This window comes from Colletotrichum costaricense (genome assembly GCF_030867565.1).
Source record: "Colletotrichum costaricense strain IMI 309622 chromosome Unknown Scaffold_4.1, whole genome shotgun sequence".
NCBI lineage: Eukaryota > Fungi > Ascomycota > Sordariomycetes > Glomerellales > Glomerellaceae > Colletotrichum > Colletotrichum costaricense.
Window position 1 is genome coordinate 2,859,784 of NW_026848233.1, and position 14,921 is coordinate 2,874,704.

General features: G+C 52.1%; 6 protein-coding genes across 6 annotated transcripts; 4 read left to right on the plus strand and 2 right to left on the minus strand.

The window, feature by feature from the left end:
- Positions 1-482: 482 nt before the first annotated feature.
- Positions 483-2,563, minus strand: CCOS01_05009 (sulfatase; the record flags this gene model as incomplete). Its single annotated transcript, XM_060453190.1, has 7 exons — positions 483-537; positions 594-901; positions 965-1,068; positions 1,129-1,627; positions 1,683-1,993; positions 2,048-2,209; positions 2,266-2,563. 7 exons carry the CDS (start codon positions 2,561-2,563, stop codon positions 483-485), a joined length of 1,737 nt encoding a protein of 578 aa, XP_060317148.1.
- A 2,093-nt stretch (positions 2,564-4,656) lies between these two features.
- On the plus strand, positions 4,657-5,489 carry CCOS01_05010 (small nuclear ribonucleoprotein; the record flags this gene model as incomplete). Its single annotated transcript, XM_060453191.1, has 4 exons — positions 4,657-4,692; positions 4,955-5,095; positions 5,161-5,211; positions 5,271-5,489. The coding sequence occupies 4 exons, from the start codon at positions 4,657-4,659 to the stop codon at positions 5,487-5,489; spliced, it is 447 nt and encodes a 148-aa protein (XP_060317149.1).
- A 439-nt stretch (positions 5,490-5,928) lies between these two features.
- On the plus strand, positions 5,929-7,853 carry CCOS01_05011 (pentatricopeptide repeat domain-containing protein; the record flags this gene model as incomplete). The annotated part of the gene is made up of 2 exons (XM_060453192.1): positions 5,929-6,540; positions 6,591-7,853. 2 exons carry the CDS (start codon positions 5,929-5,931, stop codon positions 7,851-7,853), a joined length of 1,875 nt encoding a protein of 624 aa, XP_060317150.1.
- A 1,262-nt stretch (positions 7,854-9,115) lies between these two features.
- CCOS01_05012 (major facilitator superfamily transporter) lies at positions 9,116-11,368 on the plus strand (the record flags this gene model as incomplete). The annotated part of the gene is made up of 4 exons (XM_060453193.1): positions 9,116-9,158; positions 9,215-9,289; positions 9,494-10,365; positions 10,427-11,368. 4 exons carry the CDS (start codon positions 9,116-9,118, stop codon positions 11,366-11,368), a joined length of 1,932 nt encoding a protein of 643 aa, XP_060317151.1.
- A 770-nt stretch (positions 11,369-12,138) lies between these two features.
- CCOS01_05013 (uncharacterized protein) lies at positions 12,139-13,146 on the plus strand (the record flags this gene model as incomplete). Its single annotated transcript, XM_060453194.1, has 3 exons — positions 12,139-12,581; positions 12,635-12,862; positions 12,921-13,146. 3 exons carry the CDS (start codon positions 12,139-12,141, stop codon positions 13,144-13,146), a joined length of 897 nt encoding a protein of 298 aa, XP_060317152.1.
- A 68-nt stretch (positions 13,147-13,214) lies between these two features.
- Positions 13,215-14,812, minus strand: CCOS01_05014 (uncharacterized protein; the record flags this gene model as incomplete). The annotated part of the gene is made up of 2 exons (XM_060453195.1): positions 13,215-14,261; positions 14,702-14,812. 2 exons carry the CDS (start codon positions 14,810-14,812, stop codon positions 13,215-13,217), a joined length of 1,158 nt encoding a protein of 385 aa, XP_060317153.1.
- Positions 14,813-14,921: the final 109 nt, after the last annotated feature.

Below are 14,921 nucleotides of genomic sequence, written 5' to 3' on the forward strand. Positions count from 1 at the left end.
TAGATAGGGCAGGCCCGACGGTCATTGCTTCGGTAGGACACGGAGCCTGCTTCCTTTTGAGGACGAGCAACCACGAGAACAAATTTACAGCGTTTTACCCTAATGACTCTTGAGTAAATCACAACGAATAATATTGAAGAATGCGAAGCAGCTAGGTCTTTTATCGAGATATTGACGGCTTTCGGCATTTGGAGCAAAAGTGCGGAGAGCCAATGGGATTATACGGATTTGTCCCATCTCCCAAGACACCTCGGTGTCTTAGGCGATCGGCACAAGACGCCGGACCGAGGCCGGGCTCTTAGCATGGAAATAGTGCCTTCTTCTCACATTCATCACACTAGGCCTCAGAGTCTTATGCAATCCACCGACCTATACGGAATGCAAGTCAATATTCCTGTATCTGATTCATGTTGTCGGTATCAATATGCACGGCTCCTCGGGTGCAAAGCCGATCAGCAGACATTTACTTGAAGGCCCGAATACTACAGCTCTTCCGAAAGCGATGGCTCGTCCAGAAGACCTTCATCCAACATCGCACTTCAAACTCACTCAGCACCCATCCTCAGTCATAAATATTTCTAATTGAGACTCACGGGTCGTAATGGACCAAAGTATCCTGCGCTCCCTCAGAAGCAATGTCGTAGAAGTCCTTGCAGTCTGAGAAGGAAATCTTGGGCTGTCCGGCGTAAAACTCATCAAACTTGGGATCAAGTGCATCCCGGAGGTTCTCGACGCCACCTTCAGGGTGGATGTGCTTCCATGGAAGCCTGCAAGTCTCGGCCTTGCAACTCTTGAGGACCAATAAAAGGGCATCAAGACGGTCTTGGACGACGGACAAGGGACGATCGAGAAGCTGACCTGAAGCGCTTCCGGCAAGGTTGTTCATCTGACCTGGGTCCTTCTATAACAGGAGTGAGTAACTGGTCATGATTTATGGACATCCACTCCTAGAAATCAGACTTACCTTCATGTCGTAAAATTCGCGTTCGTTGCTGCACCAAACTGAGTAGAACAGGCTATAACTGTCGCCGAGAACACGCATGGCCTTGTAAGTGTTGTTCGCAGATGCTAATGGGACGTTAGTGCCAAGTTGCTTGGAACGATGCAATATGAATCAAATGAACTGACCTCCGCCAAATGCGTCATATCCGCGTTGAGTACCCCAAAACTCAACATTGACGTGATCATGTTTAGGGTCATTCTGGGCCTTTTGGATCCCATTCTCAGAGAAGGGAATAGGAGAACCATCAAAGTCGTCACGTAGGGTGATGTTGGCCAACGAGAAGATGGTAGGAGCAATGTCGGTGTGGGTTGTGACAAAGTCCACAGTCTTGCCCTTTGGCACGCCGGGGCCGCGAATCAAGAAGGGCACGTTGATGTCTTCTTCAATCGCGCAAGTCTTTCCTGGCTTAAGACGATGCTGTCCAATGTGGAAGCCATTGTCAGACGTGAAGATGACATAGGTATTGTCGAGGACACCGGCTTGATCGAGACGCTTGACGACGGCGTCAACCATTTCATCAACGGACTGCAGTGTTTGGAGACGGCGGCGGTAGTAATTGTCACCGTATGTTATCTCGGTGGCGTTCAGCTGGGGGATGATGAGACCCCAGTTGGCCATGCTCGGCTATAAAAGTAGCGTAAGCGACCAACGACTTGGATCAAGAAGTCGATAGTCTTACCTTGTCAGGGTTAAAGTTGTAAGTGCGAGGAACAGTCACGTTTGAGAAGAGGTTTTCGTGCCTCTTCGCGGGGATGGGTGGTGTCGCACCAGCACTGGTCTCGCCGCCAAGTCCGTTGTTGTGAGGACCAATTGGTGCAACACCCAAGAAGAAAGGCTTGCTGCCGCTGAACTTGAGAGCATCATCCAAGAAGCCGAGAGCTCTTTCGGCAACCAAGTCGTTACTGTACTCGCCCGGGAAAGTCTGAGGTGGGCTCTGGTTTCTCTGGAACGTTGCATTCAAGTAGAGATAGGTGTTGGGATCTAGAAGGACTAGGCTAGAGTTAGCAATGAAGCCCCGAATTCTAGGTGTTGTCAATGACTTACAGTCACTCCCAGTCCAGCCCTTGGGGAAGGGATTGTTCCAATTTTGGGTAGAGTGAGAGTTGAAGAGCTTGCCGGTGTAATACGTGTTGTAGCCAGCGTCCTGAAGCCAGACAGGAAGATACTTGTCGTTGTAACCTTGGGAGACAAATTTCGGGTAGCCACCTATGAGAATATTCAGACTATTGTCACTCTATTGGCAGTAGATGCTTACGACTTACCGTGAGGGGGAGTAACATATGTGACATTGGTGTTGTGCGCCGCTTGCCCCGTCAACAAGCTGACACGAGATGGACAGCAAATTGCGATCGTGCAAAAGTGTTTGCGATAGTATGTTCCCTGCTGAACAAAATGCTTCTGAACATAAGGCATGTAGTCAAGGGAACCGAGTTGCTCGTCCTGATCATCAGTCAAGATGAAGACAATGTTCGGCTGACGCTGCTGCACGCTCTGAGCGATGACAGCGGAGGCACCGAGGGCCAGTGTCGCCAACGTTGACAGGCTAAGAATTGGCAACATGGTGAAATGTGAAGCCTGTGATCTTGCAACTTCACAGATATCTACTCCAAAACCAAGCAGGAACAGAAAAGCCGCCTTGAGATCGAGATATGTGCTTCCAGGCACTGCAAAGTAACTGTTATATGTCGCGCGTAAGTGTTATGAGTGACGCAGCACCTCCATTGCCGGCTCCCACATTTCAGTAGACTACAACGGCAGGAACCTTCCCCTAAAAGCTAGTAAGAGAATCAAGCCTGAGCGTGTTGCGGTGTTAGCCCACGGGGCCCCGGTAGCTCGGTGGTATCGCTGGTGGGTCGTCGGACGGCGCCCGCTCATCGGTCGACCAACCGGCTGGGCTCCAGGTCAGCGAAATGGGTATTTCGACAATGTCAACGGCATTCGCAATCGGGTCTTGCGATTTCGTCATTTCGTCCGCTAGCCTATCTGAACCACGATCACCACCTTATCATCATTAAGAAGACCATTTTTTCGGAGCTGGTTCCAGTTCGAGGTTCAGAGCAATATGTCGGGGCTCCGCTCTAAACCGAAGAGACAGCATGGAACGACATGGCAGACAGCTGTCTTAGTCAAGGCTCTTCACATAAGGTAGGTAGTGAGACGCCATCACCTGAGTGCAGTCAAGTAACATACACTACTTTTTATTACCAACAAAGTGGAACAGGGCGAAGATGAACTTGACGATGAACATGACCTCGATTGGTGCAAATGGGCTCAGCGATTGAGAGATTACATCATTCACCCAGTAAACTAAGTCTATGAGCATTTTGCCAGAGCAACCGAGCAAGACTCATTGGCTGTGAAACCACCTATGAATAACCTTAAAGGCTTCCCGACTCTTCGGGTCACATTTCAGAAGCGGGTGGTAAGCATTTGCTAAGAGGGATTCATAAAGGTAGGATACCTATCAGCAGTTTTGGCTCTTGTTCCTGTGTCTTGCTCTTCGGCGGCACAGGGCTTGAGTCGGGATCCAAGCCAATCCAGCTGAAGCAATCGATCTCGCAAAGCTGTGATTGTTGAAAGCTCAAGAGGGGTTGCAGAGCGTGTACTTATATCCTGTGAAGTGGTAAGTGAGTCACTACACTGATACCCCGATTGTTAGCATATGCTGGGACTTGGAAATTCCATTGTCTTTTTACAAGCATGGCCACAAGAAGAAAAGTACATGCACACAGCTAGAATGATTCGTATTACTGCAATCCAGTCTCCTGCCCAGACCCCAGGGAATCGTTAGCAAAGCAAATGTGGGGTAATAAGGAAGATGTTGAAAGCTTCTTCACCAACCCCGAGTAGCATCGGAAGTTGGTGAGGGGAAGAAAACTTGATGCGCACTTGAAGCTTTGTCAAGCTTTTCCCCATAGAACATTGTAAAGGTTTAGATTCAATGAGAGCTTTTTGGCTTCTATGAACGTCTTCCTAGGTAGCATTACGAACTTCTAAGGCATTTGCAAACCATCGCGATTGCCCAAGACGCATTCTGATTGCGCACGGGAAAGCGTTCATTAGACGGGATGCAGCTTCCGCCGTCAACCTGCCCAATCAGCGATTGGTCAGCAGATCTGGCCGGCTGGCGCAATGGTAGCGCATCAGACTTCTATCTCGTCCGCGACGTGTGGTTATCTGGGGGTTGTGGGTTCGAGCCCCACGTTGGTCATTCTTTTGTTGTTCGGCGTTCTAAAGGCTGTTTTTGTGAAGCGGACATTCAGCACAGGTGGAATTTTTGAGCCAAGCATGAAAATTGCTTTGTCATTATGTAGAAGAACTCCTCAAAGTGTTCCCTGCATTTCTGAGAGTACCGAAAGTCAACTGGATGGAGGCGAAATTGAATTGGTGCTTGCCCATACGGATAGTACCCCTGCTTGCAACGCAACTAGGATAACTCGATAATTTGTCATAGGATGCTTAGAGGTACATAGCGATGCCTTTTCAGAAGCTTTCGAAAGCCGACAGCTTGCAAATTGTAATAAGAAAACAGTTCAAATTGCGGATCTCAAGTGTTGTCTTTTCTATTGCTTGAGGTAGGTACCCTGGTACGAGTTGCCATGTCAGGGACTGCTTTCCTTAGGTACCTACCTGTGTTCAGTGTTATCGACGTCATGCCGATGTACCCTGGTGTGTCTTCTCTCAGCAACGTCCGCGTCCGGCGCTGGTGGTGCGGGTGGCCACTCACCGGGCTCTCACCGAACCGACCCACTTAAATCTCCATTGTCGCATAATCGTCAACCGTCCGCGTCAAGCTCCAGCTCAGCTTCCTTTCCCACGGCAAGCTCCAGAGCCCGAATCACAAAATGGTACGTCCTCATGCGCCTCCTCAGATATGCAACATGCGGCAATTGTCGCGCAGCTGTCTCGTGCAATGAACTGTAAGCGCGCTGGCTAACGCAGCTGTCACAGTTACCCCTCGGTCTCTTGAACGCCGCCCAAGGGCACCCTATGCTCGTCGAGCTGAAGAACGGCGAAACACTCAATGGCCACCTGGTCATGTGCGATACCTGGATGAACCTCACATTGAAGGAGGTTGTTCAAACGAGTCCGGTACGCGCCGCCCGCGTCGATGCATCGGCCCCATACCCCGCGCCAGACCACTGACGAGTACATAGGAAGGCGACAAGTTCGTCAAGATACCCGAAGTCTACGTCAAAGGAAACAACGTACGAAAACTCAGATAGCGCAAGTCCCAATCACGAGCGACATGCTGACGAAGCCCTAGATCAAATACCTACGAGTACCCGACGACATCATTGACGTTGTGAAGGAGAACCAACAGAACCAGCAAGGAGGATTCCGCGGTGGCAGAGGTGGATCGAGAGGAGACCATGGCGGCCGCGGAGGTGACAGAGGTCGGGGCAGAGGCCAGGGCCGTGGAGGCAGAGGAAGAGGTAACCGTGGTGGTGGTGGTGGTGGTGGTGGTGGTGGTGGTGGGCAATGATGATATCCCGGACACGATCATGACGAGCCCAGTTGATACACGGCTCCCAGCGGCTACTTTGCACGACTTGCAAGAAGATCGACGGCCATCTGAAGGCTACAGACATCCACATTGGACGTCTCGCACGAAAAGGAATTCGAATGCGGATGCCATTCGGAATTACAACGCCATTGGATCAGCATTGCGTTATCGGCCTTTGGCCGCCCGCCTCGGGAGCACGCATATCAACATAATCATTTTACGTTCAAAAAGCAAGAAGATATTCTCATGACGCGATGCTTATCCATATGCCAGCCGTGATGCTTGTGCATGCTCGTCGTCTATCGCGAAGCGCATTCAATGTCGGGTGAGTCACGTGATCCACTTTTGCACCGGGATTAATTCGGTGAGAGAAGCTCCGAAAAGTGCAAGCTGCAGCTCTCCAGAATTTGTATCCCCCATGCCCAGCCGCATTGCCAGCTCCATGTCGGGCACTCGAGTAATTTTCGACGGCTTATGGCGCTGTCTCTGCCCCTCTGTCGATACGCAAGCTGCGGCCAGGCTCCTCAATACACAGATTGTTCCCAGAACATCGCTTGCGACGCGCCAACGAAGTCACCTTGTCCCATCAACCCGCCATCCTGCGAATCGTACACGATGTCGAAGATACACAACCGCCACATCTTCGGCCGTGCAGGCAGAAGGACACTCGAAGCATCACGATAGCGAGGAGCTAGTTGAAGCCGACGCAGCTCGAGAAACAGAAGGGTCGGAATCCGTGGACGACAATCTCCCCGCCGTGAACGAGCAGCTCCGAGCAGCCTCGCTGCCTGCAATCCTGGATGCCTTGGAGGTCCTCCGGGGCCAACCCAAAAGTTTTAAAAAGGTCGCAACAATCATCACATATCTAGTGCGGGCTAGAGGCGTTGAGCTCAGCCCAAAACTCTACGAAGACTTGATCGTGGCTACGGCCGATGTTCAAGGATCGGCGGCGTTCCTAGCACAGCTTTTTGCGGAGATGAAGCGACTGCAGTTCACAACTTCGCCTTCAATATCCCATGCCGCGTTAGCTGTATGTTTCGCCAAGACAAACCGAATTGCCCCTTGCGCTGACGACGATAGGCTCTCGCGATACATCCCGATTACTTACTTCGAAACGAGATTCTTGCAGCAATGAAGCAATCGTGGACTGAGGTCGATATCCCAGGACAGGCCCACGTTGCCATTGGGCTACTCCGCGACGGTCAAATCGAGCTGGCTTTCGACGCAATAGAAAACCTAATTCACAAGCAAGTACCGATGGCTTCATGGGTCTTTGACATCTTCATTTTCACCCTCGCCCAGCGCGGTTTTATAGATGAGGCGATCAAGCTAGCGCATAGCAAGGTTCACTCTTCTGATGGCGAGACGGACGTTGCGTTGTGGTATTCACTGCTCGACAATTGCTCCGAGGCGTACCACTACGAGGGCACGCGATACATATGGGGTAGGATGCTGGAGAAGGACAAGGAGCAACTTTCGGACGGGGTGCTTCTCAACATTATCAACACGGCTGCCAGGCAGAACGACTATCAGCTTGCCACAGGGGCTGCGCGGCTCGTCACGCAGAGGGGTGGAAAACTAGTTGCGCATCATTACGAGGCGCTGATCGAATGCTACGGCGGAGTCGGAGATATCGTGAGCGCATTGCGGGTCTTGTGCATCATGTTCAAGGCCATCTCAGTTGCGCCATACGCCAGCACCCGTCCAATCTACCAGAGAATCAAGAAAGAGCCAGAGAGCATCGACCCGGCTCTTAACACTCTTACTGAGCTTATCCGCAGCTACAAAGTCCCCATTGCCGCGCTCAATGTCATCATTGAAGCCGCTGTCGAAACACACGGCTTCGCGAAAGCGTTGGAGATCTACCAGAATGCGCACAAGTACACCGAGGCCAGCCCTAATCATGTCACCATTCGCTACGTTCTCCAAGCGTGCGAGGATACGGAAGCTCTCAAGGCTCTTATTGCGCAAAACCCAGAGTTGGCCCTCAAAGGCGATCGCACTGTCTTTGCCAGGGTTGTGCATGAGTACGCCGTGGCTGGTGAGCTGGACCTCGCGTACAAGTGTGTGAGATTATTCGGCGAAGCTCCTGCGCCGGTTGAGGGGCAACAACCCGAACTGGACAGTTTTTGGATAAACAGGAAGACGCTACTCACCCTCGTCAGGAAGTCCCTTGACGTGCAGGACGTGCGGGTTTGGTGGTTGATCGAGCAGGCCGAGAGACGGAATATGGACGTCCAGTCGGGCTTGTCGAAGGTGATGGCATCCGTTGCCGACGAGATCAAGAGAAGTTCCGGATTGGACCGAGAGGACACCGAGATGACATATCGCTTCCCATCATAAAATGGCGGGTTCTCGTATATGTTGTATTACCAAGAGCACTCGCATAAACACCTCTTAAGAGAAGATGTGCCGCACCCGGATTTACCCGCGGCGGCTGTATACTACACTTTGGCACAAGCCAGTCAAAATTGCGTTGCAGAAGCTTGCAATCATCGACCAAGTCTTGAATGCCATTTGTACTCATACGGAGTGACTCATTGTCAGCTTATAGCGTCGCAACCTTATCCCGACCACCGTGGAACACACCGAGAGGCACCGGAGGTTATCTATGTAGCCGATTCCATTAATTTGGATCCGGTCTACAACCCAGCATGCAAGCCCACCGGGCCAATGTTTGACAATTTCTCAACGCGCTAATCGCGAACACCAGCATCCCTTCGTTACAAGCCTCCTCCACTGTGTTAAAGAAGCACTCGCTGTTCCATTACATCATCATAATTTGGTTTTCATTGTCTCATCAGACGACGCAAGCCATTCAGCAGTGCATTAGGAATTAAAGCTGGCACCCTGCCGAAGGCTTTGGTGCCGCCGACTGCAAGGCACTCTTCAACGGCTTGGCAAAAGCCATCGATTAATTAGTCAGGATGTGGCTCGGAGAGAAGACATGCCATCTCAAACACAAGGATCGTGCAGACCAAGTGGCTGAATCATCCGTGGGATGGCATTCAGTTCAAATTTCGATCCAGCTAGACTTAAGGTTCTTGACCGGGTAGCCAATCAGATGCTGCATGGACGGTGATCATTCAAGGGTTCCGGAGCTCGCTGATAAATCGACCAAAAGCCGGACGCGGATTAGTGATAATCTTGAGTATTGTCTGCTAGCTCGTCTTCCCCCATTCACCTCCATGGAACGGACTGGCACTAGCAGCGAGTACTTTCGCGATGTGTATGCAGAGGCTATCTCCTTGACTCTAGCTCCTAATTCCAAAGCCCGCCAACTCTGCGGCACGCCATCTCGTTGTCCCTCAACGTCATGTCAGCCCTAGCACCATGTCTCCCTATCACTCTGGTCGGCAGAATCGACGGGGACGCGCCAACTCCAAACGGACGAGAACGGACAAACCAATACCCTGTTGACACGGCACGCACGTTTAGATCTTACCATGCCCCAGGGAGAGACAGAGATTTACGACGCCTGCTTCCACGGGGCCCCCCACCCCCTTCTTCTCTCTCAAACGAGATAGCCATCTGCACCAGACGGCTGGTTCGCGCCTATCTCATTCCGGCGCATTCGAGAAACTTAAGCCCGGCTGTGATTCATAATGCCACACGTGCTAGAGTCGCGCCGCATCGTAGTTATCGCTCGTAAGCCCGATGCCGTGGACGGACCAAATTTTGGTCCTGATCGGTCATCAGGCTAGTAGTCATGTTGCTTCTTTGGCGTTTGAGTGTTGTCGACGCCAATGTCTGCTTGGCAAAGGTTGAGATGATGGCCAGTATATTAGAAGACGTGATGTCGGTATCATCATCGTCTGTTTTCCTGTCAATCCACACACTTATCTTTCCAGGCTTATACCCTTAGCAACTGAAGACATCTCAACCGCTTCAGGCGCAAGTTAATCCCCCAGAAGTACTCTAATATCCCAACGCCATCAACGTTCTATACATCACATAATCTCAAGCCACATCATCATCATCAGCCGTTTCAATGGCGCAGTTAATTCGAGATGCCCCTGTGGGCCAAATCATCCGTTTCATCACACGGAACAAGTTCCTCCAATACCCGGAAGAGAAGGCTGGCTTCCAACTCCCGCAACAATGGCTTGACGTCCTCAATTCTGAGAAGTCCGGCCCGGCAGATGCAACCCCAGCCGACGCCGGCGCATCACCCCGATCCTCCGAATCGACCCACGCCGCCGATGAAGAAAATAAGCTTTCACAGAAAGAAGTCGAAGACGCCGCGCCGTACGGCACCTCGCTCCAGCGGACTCGGAGCCGGGAGGAGACGATCCCATACACTGCGGACCGGCTCGAGGTCGACGAGATCCACGAGATCCAAAAGACCAAGAGCATCCCCATCGCACCGAGAAAGACCAAAGATGGTGCCATCCTGGTGGACTGGTACTTTAGCGACGATGCTGAGAACCCGCAAAACTGGTCTAATGCGAAGCGCGGACTCATCGCTGCCATTATCTGTATCTACACCTTTGTCGTCTACATGTCTTCAGCAATTTACACGCCCTCCATAGAGGGCGTCATTCACGAGTTCGGCGTCGACATGACTGAGGTTTCCTTGGGTCTGGCGCTCTTTGTCTTGGGCTATGGTATCGGCCCTCTGCTCTTCTCGCCGCTCTCTGAGATCCCCCGCATTGGCCGTAACCCGATTTACATCGTCACCATGTTCCTCTTCGTGATCGTGTCGATTCCCGCCCCTTTGGCTAGCAACTTCCCCGGGTTGATGGTTCTCCGATTCCTGCAGGGTCTCTTCGGCTCGCCGTGTCTGGCATCAGGCGCTGCGTCTCTGGGAGACATGTACAGCCTTCTCAACCTTCCCTACGCCCTCATTGCTTGGGTAAGTGATTCTCAACATTGACACCCATCATACGATACCATCATACTGACTCTTCCGATAGGTGTCTGCAGCATACTGCGGTCCAGCTCTTGGGCCCCTCTTGTCAGGCTTTTCCGTCCCCGCCATGGGCTGGCGCTGGTCTCTCTGGGAAATTCTTTGGGCCGCTGCCCCAGTTTTCCTCGTCATGTTCTTCTTCCTCCCCGAGACCTCGACGCCCAACATCCTCCTCCGCCGCGCTCAGCGTCTCCGCAAGCTGACGGGCAACGATCGCTTCATGTCTCAGTCCGAAATCGACCAGCGCAACCTGAAGACCTCGGCCGTCGTCATTGACGCCCTCATCAAGCCCCTCGAGATCACAATCAAGGACCCGGCCATCCTCTTCGTCCAGGTCTACACCGCCATCATCTACGGCATCTACTATTCCTTCTTCGAGGTGTTCCCCCTCGTGTACCCAGTCTACTACGGCATGTCCATTGGCGAAATCGGCCTCGTCTTCCTCTGCATCCTCGTCGCCTGCCTTCTCGGCATCGCCGTCTACGTCTCCTACCTTGCCTTTTACATGGTGCCCCGCATCAAGAAGTTCGGCTTCCCCATCCAGGAGAACCGTCTCGTACCCGCTCTCCCCGCCTCCTTCGGCCCCACCATCGGCCTCTTCATCTTCGCATGGACCGCATCCCCAGCCATCCACTGGATCGCACCCACCATTGGCATCACTATCTACGGCGCCACCGTCTTCGTCGTGATGCAGTGCATCTTTGTGTACGTCCCACTGTCCTACCCCCAGTACGCCGCCAGTCTCTTTGCTGGCAACGACTTCTTCCGCTCCGCCTTCGCCTTTGCTAGCATCTTGTTCGCCCGCCCCATGTACCAGACCTTGGGTGTCGCCCGCGGAACGAGTTTGTTGGGTGGACTTAGCACAATTGGTATCCTTGGAATCTGGCTGCTTTACTTCTACGGCGGTAGACTTAGGGCGCTGAGCAAGTTTGCGGTCTCGTCTGACTAAGGGGGTTCGGGACGAAATCTGGTCCTTTTGAGTGCAGCGTGGCTTTTGATGATGATGGCATAGCATGGCCTCGTTTCTTGTTTCCTTTTGCTTTCTATGGTCGCTAGAATCTCGAGAAATAGATCGATCAAGAATTAATAGAGTAATTTCGCGAGCAAAAGTTCCACGCAAATGCCTTTGACGATGTGAATTGACTTTACAAATGGCGGATACCGGTCTTCCTATTGGATTGTACTAGTGACCACGCGATAAATCAACAGTCCTCGGATCACAAGGAATTCTTCAACCAACTTTGTAACTACAAGCCAGTACCGGATCTGAGCGACCCGATTCATGCCGAGTTTCTTCCGTCTCATCTATCTAGACCCATCAACCAGTCTGACTCCGCAACCTTATCATCGCGCAAGGGCACTAACCGAATTAGGGCATTATTTTGAGAAACTTGACAGTGCAGGGTTCCTGGCTATTGTGGCCAGCTCCGAAATGCTCTTCTCTGAGACGAGCTCAATTGCTATCGGCGTGTTCAATGCGATGTGGTGTTCCGCATACTTTAGGACTTGTTTCCTGATAAGCCAGACTGAATACAGGCAATACCTAGAGAGATGACGACTGAGACGTAATATTTGATCCCGACACGAGCAGGGGAAGAGCAGGTGTTAGCAAGATGGACTAGAACGACGGCGGATATAAAGTAGGGTGACCGCTTTCTTAGAGGAATGGGGTCGCAAGAAGCAGCGCCTGGTGCAAGCACGAATAAAGAATATTGAATTATGGCGAATCCCAAGGGAGCTACTTCCCGCCCATCCATTACCCGATGCGATGCAACGGATCCATCAACCACAACAGAGAAGCTCGTCGAGATCATCAACCGTGATGGCGGCGTGATAGTGGAGAAGTTAATCGATCTCCATCTCACCGCAGAGATCAAGCGAGACCTGAAGCCGTACTTTGACGAAGACATCCCAGACAAGTACGGCTTCTTCCCAGCAACGACGCAGAGAGCATCCGGTTTACTGGGTATCTCAGACGCCTGTGTGGAGCTCGCGTGCAACCGCTTGTATACTGATGTCGCAAATGCTATGGTCTCTTCATCGTTCACCTTCTGGAGGGGCGACAAACAGAAGACTGTCAGCGGGAAGCCCATCATCTCATCGACAGTGGGATTCCGGGTGAATCCGGGAGGGAAGCAACAAGTGCTACACCGTGATGACAAGTGAGCGTCCGTCTTTATGTCGAAGCGGAGATTCTCTGACCTGAGGCTTGCAGTGATTATCATCCCCATGACAAGCAGATGCCCGTCCTGATCGGTTGCGTCACCGCCTTGACGAAAACAACGGCAGCGAACGGCGCGACTGTCGTGATTCCGGGTTCACACCTGTGGGGTCCCGAACGTCGTCCGCTCGACGAGGAGACCATTCCAGCTGAACTTGAGCCCGGCGACGCCTTGATTTTCCTCGGGAATCTGTACCATGCGGGCGGAGGAAACGTTACTACGTAAGTGCATTGCCGGCGTATAGCAAGTAGGTATTCTTTGCTAAATTCTCATCGATAGGGATGAATACCGGGAGACTGTCGGCATCTTCCTGTGTCAGCCGACACTGCGTCCTGCAGAGAACCAGTTCCTCATGGTGCCGTTTGAGCGAGTGAAGAAGATGAAGCCGCAGGCACAACGTCTTCTGGGATATGGTTTATGCGAGCCGGGTGTTGGTTTCATGAAGTATCAGGACCCGATGCGAGTGCTCTTCGGTGTGGAGGACGAAGAGACAGTCGATTTCTAGTAGTCTCCAGTCTCAGTTGGTAGGGCAGAATGAAGTTTCCGCCCTTATTCAAAGGACGTTGATGTTGCTCATACCACAAGGACTCGCTTCCCTATGGCTTCTCTCATACGAGCGAGAGGACGCCAGTCGTTATCTTCTCCGGCCCAAAACTCCTTGAGAAAGTTCACCGCGTCCAAGTAATAACTGAAACGCGTGCCCTCATGAATTTCCATGAGCAAACCCGCAATGATTTCTTGTCGATACCGATCTCCATGGCATTCGGTACCGGCAATGAACGTCGGCCAGGCTAGATTCTGAACGAAGGCAGCTAGGTCCTTGAATCCAGTCAGTTGGTCGAACAGACTGGCAACGGCCACAATGCGCTCCGAGGCGTGCTCGGTGGCGTAATCGAGGCACCTTAACGAGTAAAGTAGCCCCGCGTTATGATAAACCTCGACTAAGCGTATGAAGTCAAGAGACATGCTTGATCCTGCCAGTCCGAGTCGTCCGGCCGCCATCAACGTGGCGCCTCTTGCCTGCTCAAACTCGGATTGGATGAGAGGCATCGTGAGGCCGCTGCGTAAGTGCGATATTGAAGGATGAGAATCAACAGCATCTGCCGAAACGAGCGTGATGCGGTGCAAGAAAGTCAGATACCTCGAAAACAGGAGATGCTCTGAGCCAGGTGCTGGTGTGACGGCGTTGCGTATGAGGGGCAGGTCACACGATGTCGTAGCTGCCAGTACATCATCTATAGCTAGTTGATTTCGCAAGAACGCAAACAGATCGCGGTTGTTGATTGAGCTCTGGCATTTGAAAAGGTTGACGATCGTCCTTGCCGCACGTCTGTGATCATCGGCGATTTGGAGGCGGCGACGGGCATTCTCGTAGTTGCACATGATGAGAATCGAAGCCAGCATCCATTCTGCATCAACCACGTCGCCATGGTCGTTCAAGTCATCACCCTTAATAAGCCGTGCCGTCATATCTTGGGCGCGGGTTTGGATTAGACGTAAGCACCTATCGCGAGCATTCTCAGCAACGGACTCATCAGGCACCGTCATGGCGCCGTGTTGAGCCGCGAACGCCATGATAGCGAAGCCGACTGCTGGTTGATTCGCGGCTAGAGGAACAACCTGTGTTCGGTAATGGTTTTCGTCTGAGTCCATCCATACCATCAGACCGGCTAAGTTCAGTCTATAATAGTCCATGAACACGCTTGTCAGGGAGTCGGGATACTTGCAAGGTCGAGTTGCTTGAGCGATTGGCGCATTCAGAACGACAACCGAACTCATGAAGTCTTTTCTTTTGTCTAGCTGGGATCTTTCAGTGAAGATGTCTTTCGAGTCCTCTTCTCGAAATGCGGCCTTATCTTCAGAAGACGGCCTCGTTGGGACGGTTCGGCCCCGCAGGTGTCCCCTTGCGGCAACCCCTTCCACCCATCGAAGTCGGCGGTCATAGCCAGGACATGGAAGTCCTTTCTTGTCACACTTGGCGCAATGGGGTCGCCGTCGATCGCAGCGAATTCGACGACGCTCACAGTTGGCGCAGCCTGGGGGGCTAATCAGCACAGGACATTGGCGATCGACCGAAGGAGGGGACGAGCAATTGACGCACCCTTGAGTTGCTTTGGGGGCACTTCCACAGTAGACTCAGCAGCACCTCTTTGAACTTTCCCCTCCAACATGCTGCCGAAATCCCATGGCTCCGATAATCGTGATATGGATTGTATGCGAATGAGTGTGCAATGCTCAGTGAAGCTAGCCCGCGGTTGAATAGGATTTATCAACTAATTG